We start from the raw sequence: 23,165 nt of genomic DNA, 5'->3' as shown, positions 1-23,165 counted from the left end.
TGTATTTAAATTTGAAGAAATGGGGGGGGGGGGAAATTGGCTGATAGAATGATTGATTTTGGGGAATATCAATCAATCAATCAATCAATCAAAACATTGATAAAAATGGATTTCCTTCACGTGCACAAAGAAAGCGTGTTCTATTCGTTGGGATTATTTAAAGGGGTCATATGATGCGATTTCAAGTTTTCCTTTCTCTTTGGAGTGTTACAAGCTGATTGTGCATAGATAAGATCCCTGAAGCTGCAAAGACTAAAGTCTCAAAACCAAAGAGATATTCTTTATCAAAGTTAAGACTCTGCCACGCCCCCCTAAAACGGCTCGTTCTAACACGCCCCCACATATCTACCTCACTATGTGGAAATATTAGCATAATGCCGCCCAAATGTGCACGCAAAGAAAGAAGGCGTGGTTTCAGTAACCGCAGTTAGTGTTGAAGCAGCATGTCAGGGAGACTCTGTGTGTTTCTAGGCGAAAGCAAAAGCACTTTATTTGGCCTTCCAGAAGTAGATGCATTTAGGAATCTTTAAGATTACTTACAACAGAATAGCAATGCATTTTATGGATGACCGTTTCGTGAACCTAGGAGAGGAGGTCATTCTGACTTTGCTATGACAATGAAAGAATGTGTTTTTTGAACATTAAAGCATGTTACACCAAATACACAAAATAATGATCTTTAAAATAGCATCATATGACCCCTTTAACCGATGTGCGCTGTTTAAAAAAAGAGCCTAAATTGATACAACCAAAATCATTTTCAAGTTCTATGATACAGCACAATATAAAACATTTAGAATTCCTTTTTATTTTTATGAATTTATTGTCATTTGTTTGTTTTGTGTTCTGATATGATTTGGATTATTCTTCTTTACATACAACGTGTACTATACTATATGTAAATGAGATATATATGTACTATGTAAATTGTAAAATATATATATACACATTTATTTAACATATAAAACAATACAAAAAACAGAAATAAAAAATATATATATAAAAAAACATATTTACACGATATAAATAATATTACAATATTATTTATATACTTATTTATCGCTTTTGTATTCTGATACACTTTCTTTGACAGTTACACGCATGAAAACAGTTTAAAGTCCAGCGCGAGTATTTCCCGCATTCCTCCGCGCGGGGGTGTCAGATCGCGTCATGCCGGACTCATGGCGACGGTGCGTGCATGTCCATGAGGCGGGAAGCGCGAGCTCCTCACGCGGTTTGAAGTGATCCCAGACAGCGAAATCAACGATGGCTGGCGTTTTCGACATCGATCTGGACCAGCCGGAGGAAAATGTCTCCGATGATGAGCTGGAGGAGGTAAGGGACGGTCGCTGTTTTGAAGTAAACGGCACGCTGGAGTGTACCACCCCGAGCACAGTGCAGGCCTGAGGCCCGAGGAACTGCTTTATGTTATGCTAACAGGCTAACACGATTACCCTACAGTGTGTTTTATTTACGTTACTGAATGACTGGTATTCTGTCTGTCAGCACGTGTGTCAGAGATATTTGAATTGTACATGCTGAAATATGGTTTATATGCAGTAGGCAATGATACAAGGCTGGAGATAATAGGGTTGTATGTGAGCTTACTACTTGACAGTACAGTACAGTACAGTACAGTTATGAAAATTTAAAGGGCTGGATGTATGCGTGTCCTTTCACATCGAAACTTGCAATGCAGCATGCCTTCGATATACACATTTTGCATGCATATTGCTTAAAATAATTTATTGACTAAGCTAATATGCATTTTTAAATTTTTTTACGAGGATCAGTCAATTAGGAGTTGCAAGACCATAGATGGTGCATGTCACCTTATGGGATCTCTGGGAATAGTATTGCGAAATCCGACCCCTTACGTTTTCATGTTCAGACTAGAAGTGCTGCCAACTGTTGCCTCGTAACGTTATCTGCTCGTGCACTGATCATCTCTCCACCCAACATAACGCTGTTCACTGTTGCAGGGAATTGAGCCTTTATTGATTATGCATTTCACACTTCTCTTCTGCAGGCTCAGATCAATGACCTCATGGATCAGTGCAGTGGCTTTGAGTTGTGAGTATGTGTAGTGGTTGCAATAAAATAAAAAAAAAATCAGATTTTATTTTTAATGATTAAAATAATGTGTCCTAGACGGATTCTAGAAAAAAATAAGCAGCGCAACAATATTCTAATGCAGATGAGAGGAATAATGCGCATTATTGCTTTATTTCTGGTTTATTCTTATAGTAACATGGACGACTGTGAGAAGATTGAGATATCAGAGGACAATGTGAACCAAGGCACTGAGAACATCCGTCCAGAGTGCTTTGAGCTTCTCCGTGTGTTGGGAAAAGGAGGTTATGGAAAGGTATTTTTTAAATTGATTTAATTCTAATATTTTCATTTTATTTATTTATTTTTAAGCACTTTTCATACTATACTGTACCCCCAAAGTGCTTAACATTGTGCTGAACACAATTATTGTTATATACACAACATTACAGAGCATTACATAAACTTAAAATGTTAAAAGACTAAAGAGCACAAATATGACTTTTAAACAGCATTGGAGAAGTTCTAATATCAATGGGTATAATAATAATATACAATATCAAATATATGGAGCAGTGGGGTTACTATCGTAAACTAAAACTATTAAAAAATGTTTGTGGATTGAAATACACTATAAATAAAATATAATATGATATATAAGTAGAAACACTCCGATAGAAATGCATCAAGTAGAAGCATTGAAATGACTAACTATAAAACTATTTAGATCAATGTTACTATTTAGGTTTCATTTATTTTTATTTCAAAATAAAATGAATTAAACCTTAATAGTAATATTTAAAAATAACAAAAACTACATATTACTAAAAATAACATTGTGGCGTATTCCATTTAAACATGTCTGGGCTTGAATGTAACTTTTTCTTTTTCCTTTCTTTTTTTATTTTTTTTTTTTGTAGGTTTTCCAGGTTCGGAAAGTATCTGGTGCAGGATCAGGAAAAATATTTGCAATGAAAGTTTTAAAAAAGGTTAAGCAAATTCCTTAAATTTGAATGCATTCATTTACATTCGTGGCAATGTCTCAATATCACTCTATTCTGCTGCTTGTAGGCTATGATTGTACGCAACGCCAAGGACACAGCGCATACTAAAGCAGAGAGGAACATCTTAGAGGAAGTCAAGCATCCTTTCATCGTTGATCTAATCTATGCCTTTCAGACGGGCGGCAAGCTTTACCTCATCCTTGAATACCTAAGTGGTTCGTGAATCAAGAACAACCTTTGTCTCAGAGATGGATAACTACTCATTCTTTCTGCTGTCCTCCTGTTGCTGCCGAGTTGCTAAGGAATACATTCTGCCCTTTTAGAGGCATTCCTTCTGTGTTGTTTAATTTTTTGCATAGAGGGAATTTATTTAAACATTTTATGAAATGCATAATAAACTAAATTGTGCAATGCATAAAAAAAAAAAAAAAGCATTTGTTTACTGTGTTTGAAACACTTTTTTTTCATTTCGTGGCTGAAATGGTAAATTTGCAGTGTGATGTTTGAGAGATGATGTGAAGTTTTACTATTCTGGAATTTATGTATTTGTGTTTCAGAATTAATGTCAACAACCAGTTACTGAACTTGTTATATTCATATTCCCTAAATGTAATAGAATTTAATTCTGATTTCTTAAAGACAGGTCAAGACATAAATTGTTTTTGTTTTTAAGTTTGTCCGAATTTTTTTTTCTAAATAAATTTCTTCAGTTAATTTTCATTCACTGTCAACAATTAATTTTTTTTAATACAATTATTTTAGTGTAATGACAATGTATAAGCCAGTTTAATTTTGAAATTAATAATTGTCACAAAACTATTAGGGATGCACCGAAATGAAAATTCTTGGCCGAAGTCGAACAAAATGAAACACTAGGCCGAATACCAAACACGGTTTTTCACGTTTTTTCCCCCATTTTGCCCATTTTTTTCCACCATTGCATAAATTAAATATCCAAAATGTGCTTTTTACTGTTTTGCCTTGCTTTTCAAAGAAAAACAATTTACAAAACCACAATTTAAAAATATTTACTTAACACTGCACATTTTTTTTAACATTCTAGCAGATATTATACCAAATAAAGCACAACTTAACTTAAAATTAATAAGTTAGTAAAATAATATTTTTTTGGGCCATTTTTTTAGACCCCCTTCTTGAATCAGTCATGCATTTTTTTTTTTACCTGTACAAATAAATGCAGCCTTGCTGAGCAGAAGAGACTTATTTTAAAACATTAGAAAATATTACAGATCCCAGTCTGAACACTGTGTAAATGTTACAATAAAAGTATTAATAGAGCTGTCTCAATTTTTGGTGATGCAATATATTGGCCGTTATATTTACTTAAAAATGTATGTAACCATGTTTTGTACATTCCACTTTAGCCTGTGTCTTTTGCAGCTTCTCGTACATAACGTGGTGTATGAGGTGCTAGTTCAAATTTAAAAAGTTTAATCTGCAGATATGGTCTTGTTTAGGGATCTGTGTCTTCGTGCATACGGACATCTGACTGTTGAGTAGTGATTGTGTTTTTCAGCAATAGTGTGCACCCTTAATTTACAGAGAAAAGAAGGTCAGGGAAAAATCTGTAGGTGGAAAAATCTCCAATTTTCGCAATTTTCTACTTTGCACTTTTTGTTAGAAAATGTTTATTTACTATTTATTCAGGTTTTTTAAGGTATTTAATATTTTGATACTTAATTTCCATGATCTAAATATTCTTAAAAATTACAAGTTTGTTGTCATTTGGAAGTGTGTAGGCCTTCTTGCATTATTATGCTGTTACATTATGATTATATATTCAGTGGCATAAAATGGTCTTTAAATGACAATAATATCGCTTATCGCAATTATTTCTGGTGCAATATATCTCACAGCAAAAAGTTGTTATCGTGATAGACCTAGCGTGCATTAGAAAACATAACATTCTGAAGTTTATTTAATTGTTTAAGGGCATTTCGCGATTTCAATCATCATACAGTAACCAGCAACATCCACCCTTCCTCTTCTCATCAAAGACATGCGAAGACAGTCTCTCGCTGTCGGTGCTTGTAATGATTTTTGCGTATCTGACAGCTTTAAATGTTTCCACACTGCTGTCATGTTTGCTGCATTAGCGCGCGCCTCTATTTGTTCGTGTCACATCATTGTTCGGTACAATTTATTCTGTCTTTTCGCTTATTTGGCCGATAATTTCGGTTGCCGAACATTCGGTGCATCCCTAAAAACTATTGCACTTAACAGAATTTTAGCCATAATAAAATACAGTTAACTTTATATTTGTCAGAAAGGTCTCTCACAATGGTATTACTGTATTTGTTGTTCTTAGCATCAGAAAGTTTGTTAACCCTTGATCTAGTCAATTTCTTGATCTAGTCAAGTGTTTTTTTCATTTTTGTCCATTCTAGCCCCCATTTACAGGAGAGAACCGGAAAAAAACCATTGACAAAATTCTTAAATGCAAACTGAACCTCCCACCCTACCTCACACAAGAAGCCAGGGACCTTCTCAAAAGGGTAGGTGTACACCTATTTGATTTTTCCCAGTAATACACTTATTGTGTGTTGTGTAATTTGTTTTATTAAGTGTTTTTCTGTCATTTTGTAATAATAATTTTACTGTGTTCAGCTACTGAAAAGAAATGCCTCATCTCGGCTTGGGGCTGGACCTGGAGATGCAACAGAAGTACAGGTCTGTTTTCATCAACATCAACATTAATGTTAATGTCAACATCTTAACCCTGTAAAGCCTGACATGAAATAATAGTCAAAAAAATATTGCAGTTGCTGTAAACCCAAGTTCATCTTGAAGTATTGATGGTCTTTAAATGACAATAATATCGCTTATCGCAATTATTTCTGGTGCAATATATCTCACAGCAAAAAGTTGTTATCGTGATAGACCTAGCGTGCATTAGAAAACATAACATTCTGAAGTTTATTTAATTGTTTAAGGGCATTTCGCGATTTCAATCATCATACAGTAACCAGCAACATCCACCCTTCCTCTTCTCATCAAAGACATGCGAAGACAGTCTCTCGCTGTCGGTGCTTGTAATGATTTTTGCGTATCTGACAGCTTTAAATGTTTCCACACTGCTGTCATGTTTGCTGCATTAGCGCGCGCCTCTATTTGTTCGTGTCACATCATTGTTCGGTACAATTTATTCTGTCTTTTCGCTTATTTGGCCGATAATTTCGGTTGCCGAACATTCGGTGCATCCCTAAAAACTATTGCACTTAACAGAATTTTAGCCATAATAAAATACAGTTAACTTTATATTTGTCAGAAAGGTCTCTCACAATGGTATTACTGTATTTGTTGTTCTTAGCATCAGAAAGTTTGTTAACCCTTGATCTAGTCAATTTCTTGATCTAGTCAAGTGTTTTTTTCATTTTTGTCCATTCTAGCCCCCATTTACAGGAGAGAACCGGAAAAAAACCATTGACAAAATTCTTAAATGCAAACTGAACCTCCCACCCTACCTCACACAAGAAGCCAGGGACCTTCTCAAAAGGGTAGGTGTACACCTATTTGATTTTTCCCAGTAATACACTTATTGTGTGTTGTGTAATTTGTTTTATTAAGTGTTTTTCTGTCATTTTGTAATAATAATTTTACTGTGTTCAGCTACTGAAAAGAAATGCCTCATCTCGGCTTGGGGCTGGACCTGGAGATGCAACAGAAGTACAGGTCTGTTTTCATCAACATCAACATTAATGTTAATGTCAACATCTTAACCCTGTAAAGCCTGACATGAAATAATAGTCAAAAAAATATTGCAGTTGCTGTAAACCCAAGTTCATCTTGAAGTATTGCTAAGAATATATAAGCTATTCTTATATTTACTGTTAAAAATCAGTAAAGATTTCAAAGCATAAAGACATGCATCCCATGACCTGTAAAGAAAGAGTTATACTTGAATATCTTTTACTTGTTAAAAAAGCATAAATTATCAATCAGATGGAAGAAGGCATGTAGTAGATTGTGTGCAACAGGTTTTTCAGGCAGTTTTTATCCTATTGATAATTTCCAGACCTTAAAAACGTGTGTATCAAATGAAAAATAGGCTTTATAGGGTGAAGATTGTCTTTCACTATTGATTTTCTGGTGGTTTTATTGTTTAACCAGAATTCAGAAAGAAGTGCTGGGCTTTAGTTTTAATTAGCTTGGATTTGTCTTCTAGACTCATCCCTTCTTCCGACACGTTAATTGGGACGACCTTCTCGCGCGTAAAGTAGAACCACCATTCAAGCCTTTCTTGGTAACTATAGTCACTTTTTGTGGTGTGTTCTTATGGGTTAATTGAGTATATATGAATCGCTTGACCCGATGTCTAATTTCGACAGCAATCTGCTGACGATGTGAGCCAGTTTGATTCAAAGTTCACCAGCCAGACTCCCGTTGACAGTCCTGATGACTCCACACTGAGTGAAAGTGCAAATCAGGTCTTTTTGGTAAGGCAGCCAAGTCATGATTTCACCGTCCTTCTTATCTGTTTAGAGAAATGTTGGGAGCTTTCCTTTATCCTTTCTTCTAATTCTTGCAGGGTTTTACCTATGTAGCTCCATCTGTATTGGATAATATAAAGGAAAAGTTCTCATTTGAGCCAAAAATTCGTTCACCTCGCCGGTTTTTGGGAAGCCCTCGCACGCCTGTCAGGTAATCACAGTTTTTGACTTGTAATGTCACAAATTTTTATAAAAATAAAATTAAAAACCATTTGTCTCATATCTTTCAGCCCGGTTAAGTTCTCAGGAGATTGTTGGCCACGAGGTCCCACTTTGCCCGGATCCTCCACCCTCCAGTCCCCCACAGAGCTCGCTATGGAAGTGTCCACCATGGATCAGATGGAGGTCCAGGCTAGTTCCGAGGCCACCGCCCCTCTTCCCATCAGGCAACCCGCTGGCTCCAACGTGGGTCAGTTTAAGCAGCAGGCCTACCCCGTGATCTCCAAAAGGCCAGAGCATCTACGAATGAACCTTTGACCAATAGTCCAACTTAGAGTTTTCCTTTGCTTTCTCTATTTCTTTTATATGGACACTTGGGGAGAAGAAAGGTCCCCACCTTCACTACCATCCGCTATATACTGTCCTTCACATCTGATAAGCATGTGTCTTTCACCGAGTTTGAGAAACTGCTACAGTTCCTCACATCCCAAAACCTCAGAGCGCAGTCTTAGATGATTTCTGTCATTACATATCAAATGGATTATCAGGATCGGGCCTTTTTTTGGATTATCAACTTTTTTTACGTGATTTTACCATAAAAGGAACATCAAATGAACAAAGAAAGATAAAAAAGACACTATTTGCAAATGTGCAGATGAGTTGATGATCCCTGCAAGATGATCAAGTGATTTTGAGGAATTTCTTCCAGTGGGATGCTTTGAGTTTTTACAGTATTTCCGAGGGAAGCTGAATCGCTTTCCAGCTGTTAAACAATTGTACAAATCATTGTGGATTGCAGAATGAGATGCGTTTGTGGGAGTTTCACTCAGTGGAGGTTCGCAACCTGACTTAAGTCTTACACATTTTTAAATGAGTGTATCCCACAGTGCTGTATAGATGATGGATAAATACACGAGCCTCAATAAAAACAAATACAGTGACTTTTGAAACTTTATTATGTGCTGGGTTTTCAAATTAAGTTGGAGAGTTTGTGATTTCACAAAAGGATGTGCATTAGAAAATCATGCATTCATACAAAACGCTACCATTCAAACGTTTGGGGTTGGTATAGTTTTTAAATGTTTTTAAAGACATTTCTTAGGCTAATCAAGTGGCGCTTTTCCACTGCGTGGTACGACTCGGCTCAGTACGGTACGGCACGGTTCGGCTTGGTTTGCGTTTCCACTGCAGTTTAGTATCGCTTTAGAATGGGCGGGATTATTCACATGTCGTTATAGTTGCGCTGCCTCTACTGCCGCGACTCCTAAAAAAAACTTTTTCATTCTGCGTCGCCCCATCAATCCTCTGCTATCAACGAGAGGAACGTCTGTACTTCCTCAACAGGGGGAACAGCCACTTTTTGGTTGTTAAAAAAAGGTGTGCTCGTTCAAAACAGTTGCGTTCGATCCTTCGCTGGCTGTGCTGATTTAAATCTAGCGGTTCTTTTGTGTTTGTGTCGCAAGTTCAGTAGGGATGATTTTCTCCGGCCAATCCGTGATCAGCAGAGTTTACACATCACGTTTTGGTAACGGTACGGTACGCTTGGAACCCCAACCGAGGTGGTACTAAAAAAAGTACCAGGTACCAGGTACTGTACCCAGTGGAAAACCCCCCAAAAGTGAGCCGTACCGTGCCGTACCATGCAGTGGAAAAGCACCAAAGGCTTCATTTATTTGATCAAAAATAGAGTAAACAGAAAAACAGTAACATTGTGGAATATTATTACTGTTTTCTATTTGAATATTTTATGTAATTTATTCCTGTGATTGTGAAATTTTCAGCGTCATTACTTCAGTCTTCAGTGTCACATGATCGTTCTAATATGCTGATATTCTTATCAACGTTGAGAACGAACAATGATACAAATACGACTTGAATAGAACATTTATTTGAAACAAATCTTTATCATTCTAAATGTCTTTGCTATCACTTTTGATCAATTTAATGTGTCTTTGCTGAATACAAGTATTCATTTCTTAAAAAAAAAAAATCTTACAGATGCCAAATTTTAGAATGGTATAAGAAAATATATGAATGTGCAATGATCGCATTTTCAGTCTTATGCCTTTTTAATCAAATTGGAAGTTAATTGGAAAAATAATTCAGAAAAGACTGACACTTTACAATAAGGTTAAACTTGATACCGTTGGTTAATGCATTAGGTTTCAAAAATTATGAATGTACCTTAACCTAGATTAATAGATGCGTTAAATTTTAGATCTTAAAGTTGACAAAATAAATTGACATTAACTAGTTAAATGCATATGAACGATTGTGAATATGAACAATAGTATACAGTATTTTATGAAAAAAGTCTTTTTTTAGTTCATGATGGCTAATGATTTGACTAATATGAACAACGTTTATGTGAAGTATGACAAAAAGGTTATATAAAAATGTTTTGTAGATCAGTGGTTAACTTTTTTTTTTTTTTTTTAACTCCAAGGTCCCTCGATTGTCCTCAACAGTATTTGAAGCCCCGTGACCTTTCTAGTTCTTTTTTCCAAGTTCAAAAGTATTTTTACTGACAATTGATAAAATACTTCAGTGCTTGGCTTAACTAAAAACATTTATTTTTTAATATGAAGTGCCCATGGAGTTGAATAGTTCGTGACTTTTCAACGTCTATAAATCACACTTTTAAAATTAGGCTATATCCAGATTTTCCAAGACGTGTGGGAATCTTGATTTTTCCAAAGAACAACCATGGCTTGTTTGGCTTATTTTAATGCTTGTTTTGTCTTACTCGAGTCATTTTGAGGCCCTTTGGTTGAGAACCACTGGTGTAGATGTTCCCGATGCTCTCTGCGACACATTTTATGTGTACAACTAGGTTCTGTCTTTTCAGATACAGATGAATAATGTCTGATCTTAATATTTAGCTGGTATAAATCATTTGGATACGAACGCTCATGCAGATGCAGATATGTTTAAACATTTTTCCCTCAGGATGCATGCAGCTCTTGTGTGACACGTCTATGAGTTGTCCATAAGGGAGCACTCAAATACTGGTTTATGATGCAATATAATGCTAAATCCTTTTTGTGTCCAGTCAGCAGAGAGGACACACTTCAAAATCGTCTGGTTTATCTGGTGGTAACATTTGTGTCTAATAGCCCTGTGTTTATAAGGATGTATCACTACATCACTACATGCTGTCTGTGCTCTTGCTAGCATATGCAGCTTGTCTGAGCCAATCAGAATTATCGGCACTGTAGGTCACTGTCCGGCTGGACTGAGTCCAAATGGCATTGACTGACTGGATCAATGAGTTCTGAAAGAATAGTGGCCCAGTTTACCTGAATTCACCCTGGCCATGTCTAGTCATATTTATGCTTTTTCAGCAACAGCTATGTTGTTGCTTTGAATGCTTTCTTCAAGAATCCTGTGGATGGCTGATGGGGAATTCTTGGTTGCATACAAATGTGTATTTAAATCTTGAACGTCTATTAGAGGAAGTACAATCTGGGGAGAACATTAATGGTATTTGCATATGACAAACAATATGGTTGTCTCATCTGTTTTCCAGGGGGTTCCCTAAAATTTACAGCATAACGGAAATAACTGTCTGTCTCTGAGGAAACAGATGTTGAACATCAGTTGCTTTAACGGCACTGGATGATTCATCCATGCTAAGAACAGGCAGCTGGGGCTGCTTTTGAAAAGGTTCTTTATATTGGAAAAAGGTTCTTTAAAATTGATCTTTTAGGAACTGTTCACTGAAAGGCTCTTTTGGGAACCAAGAATGGTTCTTCCATGGCATCACTGTGTGTGTGTGTGTGTGTATATATATATATATATATATATATATATAATTTATTTATTTTCTTTTTCATTTTATATTTTTTTTTTCCCACTCAAGTGTGGAAAAAGTTTGAAATCATAAATTTTTTTTTTAAAATCTATTCAGCACTTAAATCTATTAAGCACTCCAAGCTAAATATAGTAAAAATAAAAATAAATAATTGTGAAATATTACAATGTTCTATAATATATTAAAAATGTATTTCTGTGATGGCAATGCTGCATTTTCAGAATCATTACTCCAGTCTTTAGTGTCACATGATCCTTAAGAAATCATTGTAATATGCTGATTTGCTGATTTGCTCAATTATTATTGGTGCTCAGTTATTAATAATGGTTATTATTATCATTGTTGAAAGTAGATTTTGCTGCTTAGTATTTTTGTTGAAACTATGATACATCTGTCTACACACACACACACACACACACACACACACACATACATATATATATATATATATATATATACACACAGACAAAGGTCCCTTATGCTCACCAAGGCTGCATTTATTTGATCATACAGTTAAAAAAATGCAGTAAAAATAGCAATTAGAATGATTTCTGAAGGATCATGTGACACTGAAGATACTAAAAATATATTCAAATAGAAAACATAAATTAAATTGCAATAATATTTCACAATATTACAGGTTTTACTATATTTTTTGCTCACATAAATGCAGCCTTGGTGAGCAAAAGAGACGTTTTTCAAAACAAAAAAACCTCACCCTCACATCCCCCTCATGCTTTTAGAAAGACGTTTTACTTTCTTCTGTAGAACACAAAAGGAGATGTGAGCCAGAACGACCGTCTCCTTTTCACTTTCATTGTGTGGAAAAATACAGTGAAAGTGAACGTTGTCTGTGCTGTAGTAGAGCGCTGCAGGGATCAGTGCGACCTCTAGAGGGCGACAGACACTGAATGCACTTCATCAGCTGAGGCGGAGACGACGAGGAAGAAGCTGTCAAAACATTGCAAGGCCCTTTTGAGTCGGCATTTAAACATGAATTGGCTATGGTCCAAATGTGCACCTTACATTAATTACATATGCATTTAAGGTAAGTTCATTTTAATTCAATAATATTTTACCCGAGAAGACGAAACGCCAGCTTGATACCCGTCAAAACATACAGCGCGTCACGATGCCTAGATTAGTCAAACTAGTCTTTTCTATTAAGCTTGGTCTTTTGTGTGTTTTAATAATATGCATAATATTACAGTATTCAAGTGAATTTTATATCAAATTGACATTTGCACACTGATCATTAGACAGACCTTACAAAGCAATTGTCATGGTAACCATAGTCTAAATTAAGCACTCTAGTGTAAAACCATATTAATTCAATATTATATTTTAACATTTATATAATTGTTTAATTTCTTATTTTGATGTCAGTGGTGGCTACTGTCAAGCTACCACAGTTTTAATGCAGTATAGAAACAATCTTCAAACACTCGTCCATCTATTTGGTTTCTCATGATCCGATTCTTAAAGAGACAGTTCACCCAAAAATTAACAATCAGTTATTCTCACTGATACATATCTCTATTATAGATCCATGGTCATCCCTCGTGTTCTACCAAAACCTAATGACTTGCTTTATTCGGTGGAAAATGGATGAAGATATCTGAGAAATGTCCATACAATGGAAGTCAATGGGAACCACAATTATTTGGTTGGTCTGTCTCTCCGTTTTCCTTCACAGGAGTACATAAACCTCTGCAATGTCTCACCCTGAGCATCTCAACGTGAGCCCCTGGGGCTTGTCTGAGTTTTTGGTCCAGAGGAGGCTGCTTGGCTTTGGGGCGCTGCTGGCCTGGATAATCTTGTTCCACCTGCTGGTCAACATTTGGCTCCTGTGTGTCTTCACAAGCCTCTTAGTGGTCTTAGGTGGTTGGCTTGGTTCCCAGGCTGTCCTAGACTCAGACAGCGTTGTTCACCTAGAGCGCTTTTTTAGGCTGGAGGAGATCCCGCACAGTGCCGAGAGCGAGCAACAACTGGAAGATGAGATCCAGAAGACAGTTGGCAAGATCATACGTGACTTTGTCACCTCATGGTACAGCACCATTTCCAAAGAAAAAGAGTTTGAGAATGAGGTGCACAATGCCATGATCTCCATGGCATTGGAGCTGAAGGGTCGAGTGGCAAGAGTTGATAGGAAAGCTTTATCTCAGAGGGTTTTAGACCTATCTGGATGCCACATTCAGTGTTATTCGAGTACCAAGGAAGCCAATAAACATCAAGGGGTGGACAAAGATGGAGATCTCTGGGAGGCGTACAGCAAACTCTGCCCTCTTCATCCCGCTCTTCAGAGCTCTGCTGTCGAGGTGAATTACGTACGGGCTATTGTAGATCTGCTTCTCCATGTTCTTGTACCTCCTCCACATTTAGAAACCCGCACAGGTCGATTTGTGGTGGGCGAACTTATAATGTGCAACGTTCTGCTGCCTTTAATTGCAAAACTGTCCGACCCGGACTGGCTAAACATGTTGATTGTAAGCATCTTCTCTAAATCCAGCGAACCAGCCCCAGAGCCAGAACCAGTAGAAGTTCAAGCTCCACCACAAGTTGTATCTCCTCAAGAAAACACACCGCAAGAGCTTGAAATTCCTTGCGTTCTGGCCCTAAAAGTCACCCCAGAGACCCCTACAGCAATGGAGGCCCCAACACCAGAACTTGCTGATGTCATTGACTCCGCTGATCTTTATTCTCCACACAACCTGGAGGAAGACGAACCACGGTTGACCAAACCGTTTCCGTTGGGTTTTAGCCCCAGGGATTATCTGAGACTCGGTAAACCCAATCCGTTCTATCAAGAAACCGACTCTGATTTGGAATCTCCTCTAACGGATTTCAAGCAGAGCTCCCTAGAATCGCTGGTTCTGATTGGTTCAGAGGAGACTCTTTCTGAAAGACTTGCCGAATGCACCACTCCAGTTGACGCTGTGTTAGACCTCGAGGATGAACTTCCAACTTACACCAATATGACAGAGAAGGAGCTATCAGTACATTCCGCAGGTGTGTCCGAGGAAGAGCCATCAAGCTTTTGCACTGTCCAGCCGCTGGAGAAGAGTAACTCGAGTGCAGACCAGCCAGGCCTGGTGAACCCCAGTGAGCTGGCTTTGACTGCACCCGTCCAGGCTTCTTCACCAGCTGGGATGGCATCCCTGGCACCTTTTAACTTCGAGCCCCTCAGCAGCCCAGAGGGTCCGGTCATTATCCAGAACCTCCGCATCACTGGCACCATCACTGCTAAGGAGCACCGAGGCTCTGGCTCACATTCCTACACTCTCTACAGCGTAAAGGTGAATTGGTTCTCACTTTTCTCTGTTAAATCATGTTAGTTAAGTTATCAAGTTTGTTAAATCGTGGTTGAAGTTTTCCAGAATTGGCCGATATTTAATATTTAATAGTTCACACTTGTTTCTGCTAATTTTACATTTAGATTCCCTTTGCCGTCATCTAACGCACAGTTAAAGTTTATCTTTAAAACATGACTAATTTCACTGTTAAATATAATCTCTGGCAAATTTTACACCTTTTTCATATTAATATCAATATATTATTATTAATGCTAATATATTCAGAATATAATGTTATAATGTTTTGCTGCCTAAATTCATGTGAAACATTTAAATGAGTTGATTTTAGTTTGTAGTATTTATTTTGTATTAATTTACACAATACTGTATAGACTTTTAATATTGTACATGTACACTTATTGTATGTTGGCTTTAACATTATTATTATTATTTTAATATATAATAATATTTTAATATACATACTTATTATTTTACTTAATATTTGTAAAAGTCATTTTAATAAAAACTATTGATTTTAGTTTCAATTTCAGTGTTTTATTTTTTTATGAGTTTAGACAAAAGATTTTTCAGTCAGACATAAGTAATTATTATATCTAACAGAATTATAATATCAGTCCATCTCTGGAGTGCCTTGACTGTATTTTTAGTCTCTACACTTTTTAGTCATGTTTCTGTCTAATTTAACAGTTTCTTTAAAGTAAAATGGTAGATAAAAATGTCACAATGTCACATTTTATTTCAGCCCTCACAAGAGTCATATTTAATAAATTCTAGCCCTTTATGAGCACATTGTATGGAAAAATCATGCTATTCATGAAACTCTGTAGTTCATTCTTGTAGGATATTCTGTAAAGCTTTAGTAATGGTAACCAAAAGGACGAAGTGTTGCAAAAAGTAATTATAACATGATTGCTTGACAAAGATGTGTTTGTCTTGCAGTATGAGACAGCCATGGACTCTGAGAATCCTGAATCTTTGCAGCCCTTGGCCTATCACACCGTCAGCCGACGCTACAGCGAGTTCCTCAACCTTCAGACCCGTTTGGAGGAGAAACCAGAATTACGCAAGATTCTTAAAAGTGAGCAGAGCATATTAGTCCTGTCAGTTTCAAAGCTTTCCAAAACACTGTTTTATTGGTTGTCTTGTTCTGTTAACTGTAGATGTGAAAGGACCAAAGAAAATATTTCCTGAGCTTCCATTTGGAAACATGGACAGTGACAAAGTCGAGGCCAGGAAAGGTCTATTGGAAACATTCCTTAGAGTACGTTCTTTGAATATATAAATTACATAAACCGGACTATATTTACTGTTAGTATTCCATTCCACACAACTTCTTTTAAATGTTTATTCATGTTTTCTTTTATTACAGCAACTTTGTGCCATTCCTGAAACGGCCAACAGTGAGGAAATGCAAGAATTTCTCGCTCTAAACACTGATGCAAGAATTGCCTTTGTGAAGAAACCCTTCATTGTTTCACGCATAGACAAGGTACTTTTCAGAATGCACATTGTATGTTTTGACTGAAACACTTTACATAAAAAATTGTTATGACTTGGCAGATTGTGGTGAATGCTATAGTGGACACCCTGAAGACGGCCTTCCCTCGCTCAGAACCACAGAGTCCTACTGATGAAATTGACGCAGAGCCTGATGGGAAATTGTCCACTGACAAGAAATCCAAGTATAGGAGGAGAACTGCTTGTTTTTTGGAATGTTTATAGCTATCAATAATTTCCTGTATGACTAATACATGTTTCATTTCTAGGTCTCGAATGAGATTCTCTAGTAAAACTGCCCCTGCTCTCAACGTGTCTGACATGAAACCCAAAGTGCTTTACTGCTTTGATGAAAGCAGCTCTGTAAGTAGCAGTCATCAGTAATTGAGTCTTTTTCAATGAACCATAAGATGGAAGTGAATGAGAAATAGAAAATTGCTTTTGCTAATTTCCACTCTGCAGTAGTTATTGTGACCCTGCAAGTTGTTCTGCTCATCAGCAACACAGGTAATATACTTTGATTTGATGTTGTTTTTACAGGTTTTCAATGGCTTCTCGTTGAATGAGCTGGAGAGCTTCATCTCAGAGAAGGAGCGTTTTGAGGCTAAAGCATGGTTTGATGGTGATGCAGAGAGAAGTGGAGCACCTAAATGGGATATGAAAACATGCGTATGTGCCAAAGCACAGCTACAGAATGCACCCGCCTTCAGTGACTCTGGTAACGACTCTTGTATAAGAGAAATAATATTTATTATATTAGTTCTTGAGTTCAACTCAATGACGTAATTATCAGCTCACTCAAGGGGAAGGTTTCTCAGACAAGGACTTTTAATATAGTAGGGGTGTTACGGTACACAAACATGATGGTTCGGTACGTACCTCAGTTTTGACTCAGTTTAAACGAGCTGTGGACACTAGGGCTGCCAATTTTTTTTTAAATTTCGAATATTCGTCGAATTTAAAATAAAAATCCACATTTGAATGCAAAAACGTTGCATTCGAATTTTAGGAGGCAGCCTTAAGGCCCGTTCACACCAAGCATGATAACTATAAAGATAACGATAAAGATATAGTTCTAAAAATCGTTCTCAATATTAAAGAATAGCAGACTCCACTCAACACCACAACTATAACAATAAAGACAAAGAGAAACGATATCGTTGAAATCACTTTCAAAATGATTTTTCTCCAGCTGATGAACGCTAAAAAATTGACAGCCAATCAGAATCAATCCTGCTGTAACAAGCTCGAGAATTTAAAGCGGCAGACTAGCGTGCGCTTAGAATAAACAGACGGTATCGTTCGCTGGTGTGGACGCTAATATCGTTATCTTTATAGTTATCGTGCTTGGTGTGAACGGGCCTTTACAGTGGTGCACGAGATGCGATGAAAATTGCATGCAAGTAAACTTACGATTTAAGTGTCATTGCATCATAATGTTTTTGTTAGCCTATCCAGTTAAAGCCACTGGCGCTGCTGCGTTGTTCTTTCAAAATATTGCGGAAAAAGAGAACATCATTGCGGAGAAGATCTTGTTTACATCAAAACTGAATAAAAAGCCGTTCACACAGAACACATATTTTGTGCATTTTCTAGAGGGACATCTATCACCGTTGCACTCGCATCTCGCACAAAGGAGCCGCATGTTTAGAAAGCCATGTAAAATTAATGCAAGTTTAACTTTGAAAAAAACATATATCGAGACTTTATGGCGGGGTTTTTCCCCCATCCCACTGCATCTCATGTTTTTAAATGAAAAATGTATCTTTGTGATTGGCTTTCCGCCCATTAAACTATGCATACATACATGATGCTGTTTTGTTTATAGTTGTTTAAGCAACTTAATTAATTTTAATTGGTTTAAAAACATTATTTTAAACATTGTGCACTTTTTTTCACAGATAGTTGTTATCTTATGCTTTGAATAAAGGTGCATTAGTAATATTTTGCTCGATGCACCCTCTTGTGGCCTCAGAAGAGAAGCCAAAAGCTATTCTTCACCATAACTGAAATTATGCATTTTAAATTTGAATATAATTAAAATTTTGATCATATTGAATTGCAAAATTCGAATTTAGTTTTTCTGCCATTTTGACAGCCTTAGTGGACACTAATGCCTTGCCTAACGTAAATTAAATATTTTGTTTGTGACATTCTGTTTTGACGCTTTTCTGCGGTTGAAACAGTGATTGAGCGATTACATGAGGCATGAGATGTTCATTCATGTTTATTTTGCATTAAAACTAGCTAGTAGTAAAGAGGAAGAGATGATCACCCTCACTCGTGCTCTGCGATTGCGTTTGAACTGAGGCGTTTATACAGCGATCTGTCACACCACATTAGAGCGTCAAATTTATTGTTTGAATTTCCTAAATAACAAATAGACATAATTTGAAAGATGCTATATAAATACAATGCTGTATTTCGGTGCATGTGGACCAAACCAAAAGACCTGTACCGAAAATTTTCAGTACAAAAACGTGTACTGTTACACTCCTAAAATGTAGTAAGGTCATATGGACCAGGGTAGAGTGATAATTAATTTTTTGACAGGAATAAAAATAAGGCTGTGAGGTATAGAAGTGCAATGTGTTCAGTAGATTGTACTGTTTAACAACAACAACATTCGATTGTTCAGCTGATGAAACGTCTTTCTGAGAAAAAAACCCAAAAACTTTTAAGTATAGAAAAACTCCATAAAATGGTTTTGAAAGTTTTGAGTTATGAATATTACTTGTGAAGTCTTCATGGAACCCTAGATGCCAGTAAGAGTGTTGGCTAGGTCTGTGATATTATGTAAGTTAACTCTAGAGGGCAGCATTGTATTTTCATAATGTTGTCAAGTATCCCTTGCATTGATGAAAACCAGCTCTCATAGTTCTGTGCAGGAAAAAATAAAGTCATTCCATGTTCCATATTATAAAAACATGTCAGTGATTGGATCTGTGTGTGTTCATATTTTGTATTTTAGTTGTACTTGTGGACATGGAACATGCTGTGCTCCTATTCAGTCATTCTGGGAATCATTTTACAAACACATTTTCAAATATTCTGACCAGTGTCTCTTTTCCAGCTGTGATGGCTTTATATTGTGTGTACTTGTGTGTTTGTGTATAGCTAGTGAAATGGCTCTATCTGACCAGGCCCTGAATATCCTGTGTGTGCTAATGAAGGATCAGTGGAGCTGGCTCTGCACAGAGAACATCCAGAGGACCATCAGACTGCTATTTGGGACCCTCATTGAAAGGTGTGTGTCCACCCCAATGATAGGACCAGATCGCAGTGTAATCAGTCTTTGGTAGCTACTTGAATTCAGTCCAGATTCACATAGCCAGTATTTGGATTAGATCTCAAAGCTGAACCAACTGTTTGGCATTTCTGCAATTACTCTGACTAATTTGACTATGGAGAATGGATCAGACATGTTTTAGCGGTATTAGTGCACAGACCGTTCATCCCTGCCGAGCAAAAACTGAAAATGCATTAATTTGTCTGCCTCTCTTTAATCAGAAGCTGGGAGATTTTAGAGACGTCCAACACATCTCTCATCTTCGATGTGGAAAGAAGTGTTTTCAACTTAGTAGATGCCATAAATCTGGACAACGTCTATAAATTTAAAATAGATAATTGCATGAATTGAAAAGTGGGACATTTCTTAAAGTTTTGTTTGTGCAGACTTATTGGCTGAAATCTTGTCTACTTTATAGACTACTACAATTTTTTTTTTCATGACTAGAACAGGATTTGCACCATGATATTTGGCTTGAGGGGAACCTTTCACTAGATCTTTGACTCCATAGACCAGAGAAACGGGCTCATTTAAAGAATTTTTGCATTTCTCTACATTCATAGTTGGAGGAAGATTGACCTCTTGAGGCGTACAGTGTTGCAGGAAAGTGGAGTCGACTGTACAGTTTTACATTTTTGGTTTGTTAATATTTGTTGCATGTTGATTTATGTTTAAAAAAAAAGTTGCTGTAGAGCATTTATTTAATTTTCCCAAAAACTTTAATATAACTCTATATTCTAGATTTATTAAGACTAGTGTGACTTTAATCTTCAAGTAATTAAACGTTAACGTTCAAAAGTTTGGGGTCAAGAAGATGAATATTTTCCTTCAGCAAGGATGCATTAATGCAATCAAAAGTACAGTAATTTTTTTTATAATTTATGATTGCAATAGTTATAATTAATACTTGTATTGATTAAATAATAATTTATAATATAATAATAAATTATAGTGTCATTTATAATGTCACAAAAGATTTCTATTTTAATTAAATAATTTCGCAATATTAAATTTTTGCTGCGTTTTTGATTAAATAAATTGAGTTTTTTTATCTCTCTTATTCATCAAGGAATCTAGATTAATCATGTTTTCCACAAAAATATTAAGCAGCATAATTGTTTTCAACATTAATAATAATAATAATGAATGTTTCTTGAGCAGACATTCTCCAAGACTAAGAGTAATGATGCTGAAAATTCAGCTTTGCAAATTTGTGGTAAGAAAATATATTCAAAAATAAGTTATTTTACATGATAAAATAATTTCACAATATTACATTTTTGCTGCATTTTTGATTAAATAAATGCAGGATTGTTAAGACTTTGAGAAAAACATTGAGAAATCCTACCAACCTCAAACTTTTGAATAGAAGTGTATAAATCCACCGAGGCTCAAAAGGGCCTAAAGACAGACACGGCCGACAGATGGATTGACTCAAGGAGGTGTCAGTGAAGGCATCACTCATTCCCTACTCAAACTGCTGTACAATTGCGTGATCATTCTTATTTTTAACCATGAATAAAAATACTTTATTAAGCAAGTTCTGCAGAGGGGACCGATGGCAACTTGATGTAGGAAGTGAGAACTGCGTGTTTTAAAGCTGTCAACAGGCAGCTTTCCCCCATCCTCTGCTCCACTTCTCTTGGAGTTAATAACAGTCATGGGACGTCCCACAGAGCCACCTTCAGTTTCAGCTTGTTGTTGAAGCTTTCTGCTCTGCTTTAATTAAAGTGCTTGGTGTTTTTGCTACTCTGTTTCGCGATGACCACACGTCTGTGGAGTGCAGATTTATCCCGTGGCACAGTAATGCCTTTCTAATGCAGAGAGGTTACCGAAACCTTGTGCTATAAAGGAGAGTTGTTTTTTTTCTTTGGTTTCTTTGAAACCATCCCATCCGTCCTCCAGGATTCAAGCTGAAAGGTCAGGCCTCACATTAAATGACAAACGCAAGCCCTCAGCCCCATAAGCATCTGTTTTACAGATCCTCGTGTTGTGATGTCTAGCCATTTCAAATGACTCGTTTGTGAGGCGGTGTATTAAACACCTGCTAGCTGAGCGGCTTCCTGCCATGTTTAGCTGATGGCTAACAGCCATCGGACAGGAAAGCTGGAGTGAGGCCTATGCTTTTCCTAAACAGTTGGACAGAGCCAGTGTCTCAAAGGTGTGTCTTTTGTGGGTTCGAGCAGATCAGTACAATGGTTATTTGTTCTCTGTTTGAAATAAATGTTCACAATGGCGCTTTTTCCCCCATCCACTATTCTGCAGGCTGTAGAACACATTTCATCTTCATTCTGCTCTAAACCAGGGGTCCTCAACCTTTTTCAGGACAAGAACATTTGTGGTGGGTCATAGAGGTGCTTGTCTAGTTTAATTGCGAAGTTTGCTTAGTTTAGCGCTTTTTGCAATGTGCTGGGGAAATCATCGGTTAGCAACTCCCATCTCATATGTATCTGATCCGCTGATACATATTTGAGAAGCCAGACCACTCGCACTGCTCGCATCATTGACCTTTTATCTCATTCACTCACATATGCTCCTGTAGCCATTATCTTAAAATCTATAAATATGCACAGTATTATAAAACCCATTAGTAGTAGTATATATTGTGCGTGCATATTTGGGCGGCATTATGCAAATTTTCCCATATTGTGACGTAGGGTGGGGGCGTGTTAGAACGAGACGTTTTAGGTAGGCGTGGTTGACTCTTAACTTTTATAAAGAATATCTCTTTGGATTTGAGACTTTAGTCTTTGTAACTTTACAGATTTTCTTTATGCACCAAGAGCTTGTAACTCTCCAAAGAGAAAGGAAAAATTGAAATCGCATCATATGACCCCTTTAACTGCTGTCAACCTTGTCGGTACGCAAATGAGCGGTCTGAACTTATTTACATATATGCTTGAATGCGGGATATAATGTAGAGAGATTAACACATGCTATATGCTAATTATTTCAAACTCACGAGAATATTATGTAATCCCGACAGAATAGAACAGTGAAACCAAGACATCATATATAGATTTAAAGAAGAAAAATCTAGAACTGGATCATCATTATTGCAGTGACTAACATGCTTCTGGCATGTTGTATTTTAAGCAATAATTTTTTTTAACCCTAACGTATGCAGTGCATTTTTATTTCTCAAACAAAAGTGTCAAAAGACATAACCCCGTATTTTCCTTTTTTTTTTGTGGCATTTTTGCCTTTATGATGACACGACAGATCAGAACTGACAGGGATAACAAATCGATTTATCGCATCCAAAATAAAAGTTTGTGTTTACCTAATATGTGAGTGTACTGTGTATATATGTATAAATGCACACACATACATGTATATATTTAAGAAATAGATGTCATATATTTACAACCTCTCTGCATTATAATTATATGGAAGACATCTTTATATTTTACTTCTATATAGGTAAATCATATATAAATATGAATATATGTATATATATAGACCTATATGTAAATATTTCTTACATTTATACATGTATGTGTGTATATTTATATTTGTATGTGT

The 23,165-nt window shown here is 36.6% G+C and overlaps 2 protein-coding genes across 2 annotated transcripts in view; both read left to right on the top strand.

The window, feature by feature from the left end:
* Positions 1-1,142: 1,142 nt before the first annotated feature.
* On the top strand, positions 1,143-8,667 carry LOC107582630 (ribosomal protein S6 kinase beta-1-like). The gene is made up of 12 exons (XM_016268544.1): positions 1,143-1,335; positions 2,030-2,073; positions 2,248-2,368; positions 2,973-3,041; positions 3,124-3,271; positions 5,478-5,572; positions 6,467-6,574; positions 6,687-6,749; positions 7,243-7,320; positions 7,406-7,513; positions 7,606-7,718; positions 7,798-8,667. Exons 1-12 carry the CDS (start codon positions 1,267-1,269, stop codon positions 8,042-8,044), a joined length of 1,263 nt encoding a protein of 420 aa, XP_016124030.1. The 5' UTR covers positions 1,143-1,266; the 3' UTR covers positions 8,045-8,667.
* Positions 8,668-12,441: 3,774 nt separating this feature from the next.
* LOC107582629 (sorting nexin-19-like) overlaps positions 12,442-23,165 on the top strand; it is a 29,476-nt gene continuing 18,752 nt past the window's right edge. Inside the window, exons 1-9 of the mRNA XM_016268543.1 lie at positions 12,442-12,588; positions 13,237-14,836; positions 15,794-15,932; positions 16,015-16,115; positions 16,224-16,343; positions 16,415-16,536; positions 16,621-16,714; positions 16,892-17,069; positions 19,469-19,598. Coding sequence (XP_016124029.1) covers positions 13,256-14,836; positions 15,794-15,932; positions 16,015-16,115; positions 16,224-16,343; positions 16,415-16,536; positions 16,621-16,714; positions 16,892-17,069; positions 19,469-19,598 — 2,465 coding nt within the window. The 5' untranslated portion in view covers positions 12,442-12,588; positions 13,237-13,255. The remainder of the gene's footprint in view (positions 12,589-13,236; positions 14,837-15,793; positions 15,933-16,014; positions 16,116-16,223; positions 16,344-16,414; positions 16,537-16,620; positions 16,715-16,891; positions 17,070-19,468; positions 19,599-23,165) is intronic.

The sequence above is a fragment of the Sinocyclocheilus grahami genome, unplaced genomic scaffold, assembly GCF_001515645.1.
Source record: "Sinocyclocheilus grahami isolate Dianchi unplaced genomic scaffold, SAMN03320097.WGS_v1.1 scaffold46.1, whole genome shotgun sequence".
Lineage (NCBI taxonomy): Eukaryota > Metazoa > Chordata > Actinopteri > Cypriniformes > Cyprinidae > Sinocyclocheilus > Sinocyclocheilus grahami.
The sequence above is the reverse complement of the archived record's forward strand: the minus strand, read 5'-3'. Positions and strand labels throughout refer to the sequence as shown.

Bases quoted from the DNA above. Each gene is read 5' to 3' on its own strand.
- LOC107582630 (XM_016268544.1), top strand. From the start codon at position 1,267: ATGGCTGGCGTTTTCGACATCGATCTGGACCAGCCGGAGGAAAATGTC. The intron at 3,042-3,123 runs GTTAAGCAAATT...TGCTGCTTGTAG, and splicing joins CAATGAAAGTTTTAAAAAAG to GCTATGATTGTACGCAACGC. The intron at 5,573-6,466 runs GTAGGTGTACAC...TGTCCATTCTAG, and splicing joins CCAGGGACCTTCTCAAAAGG to CCCCCATTTACAGGAGAGAA.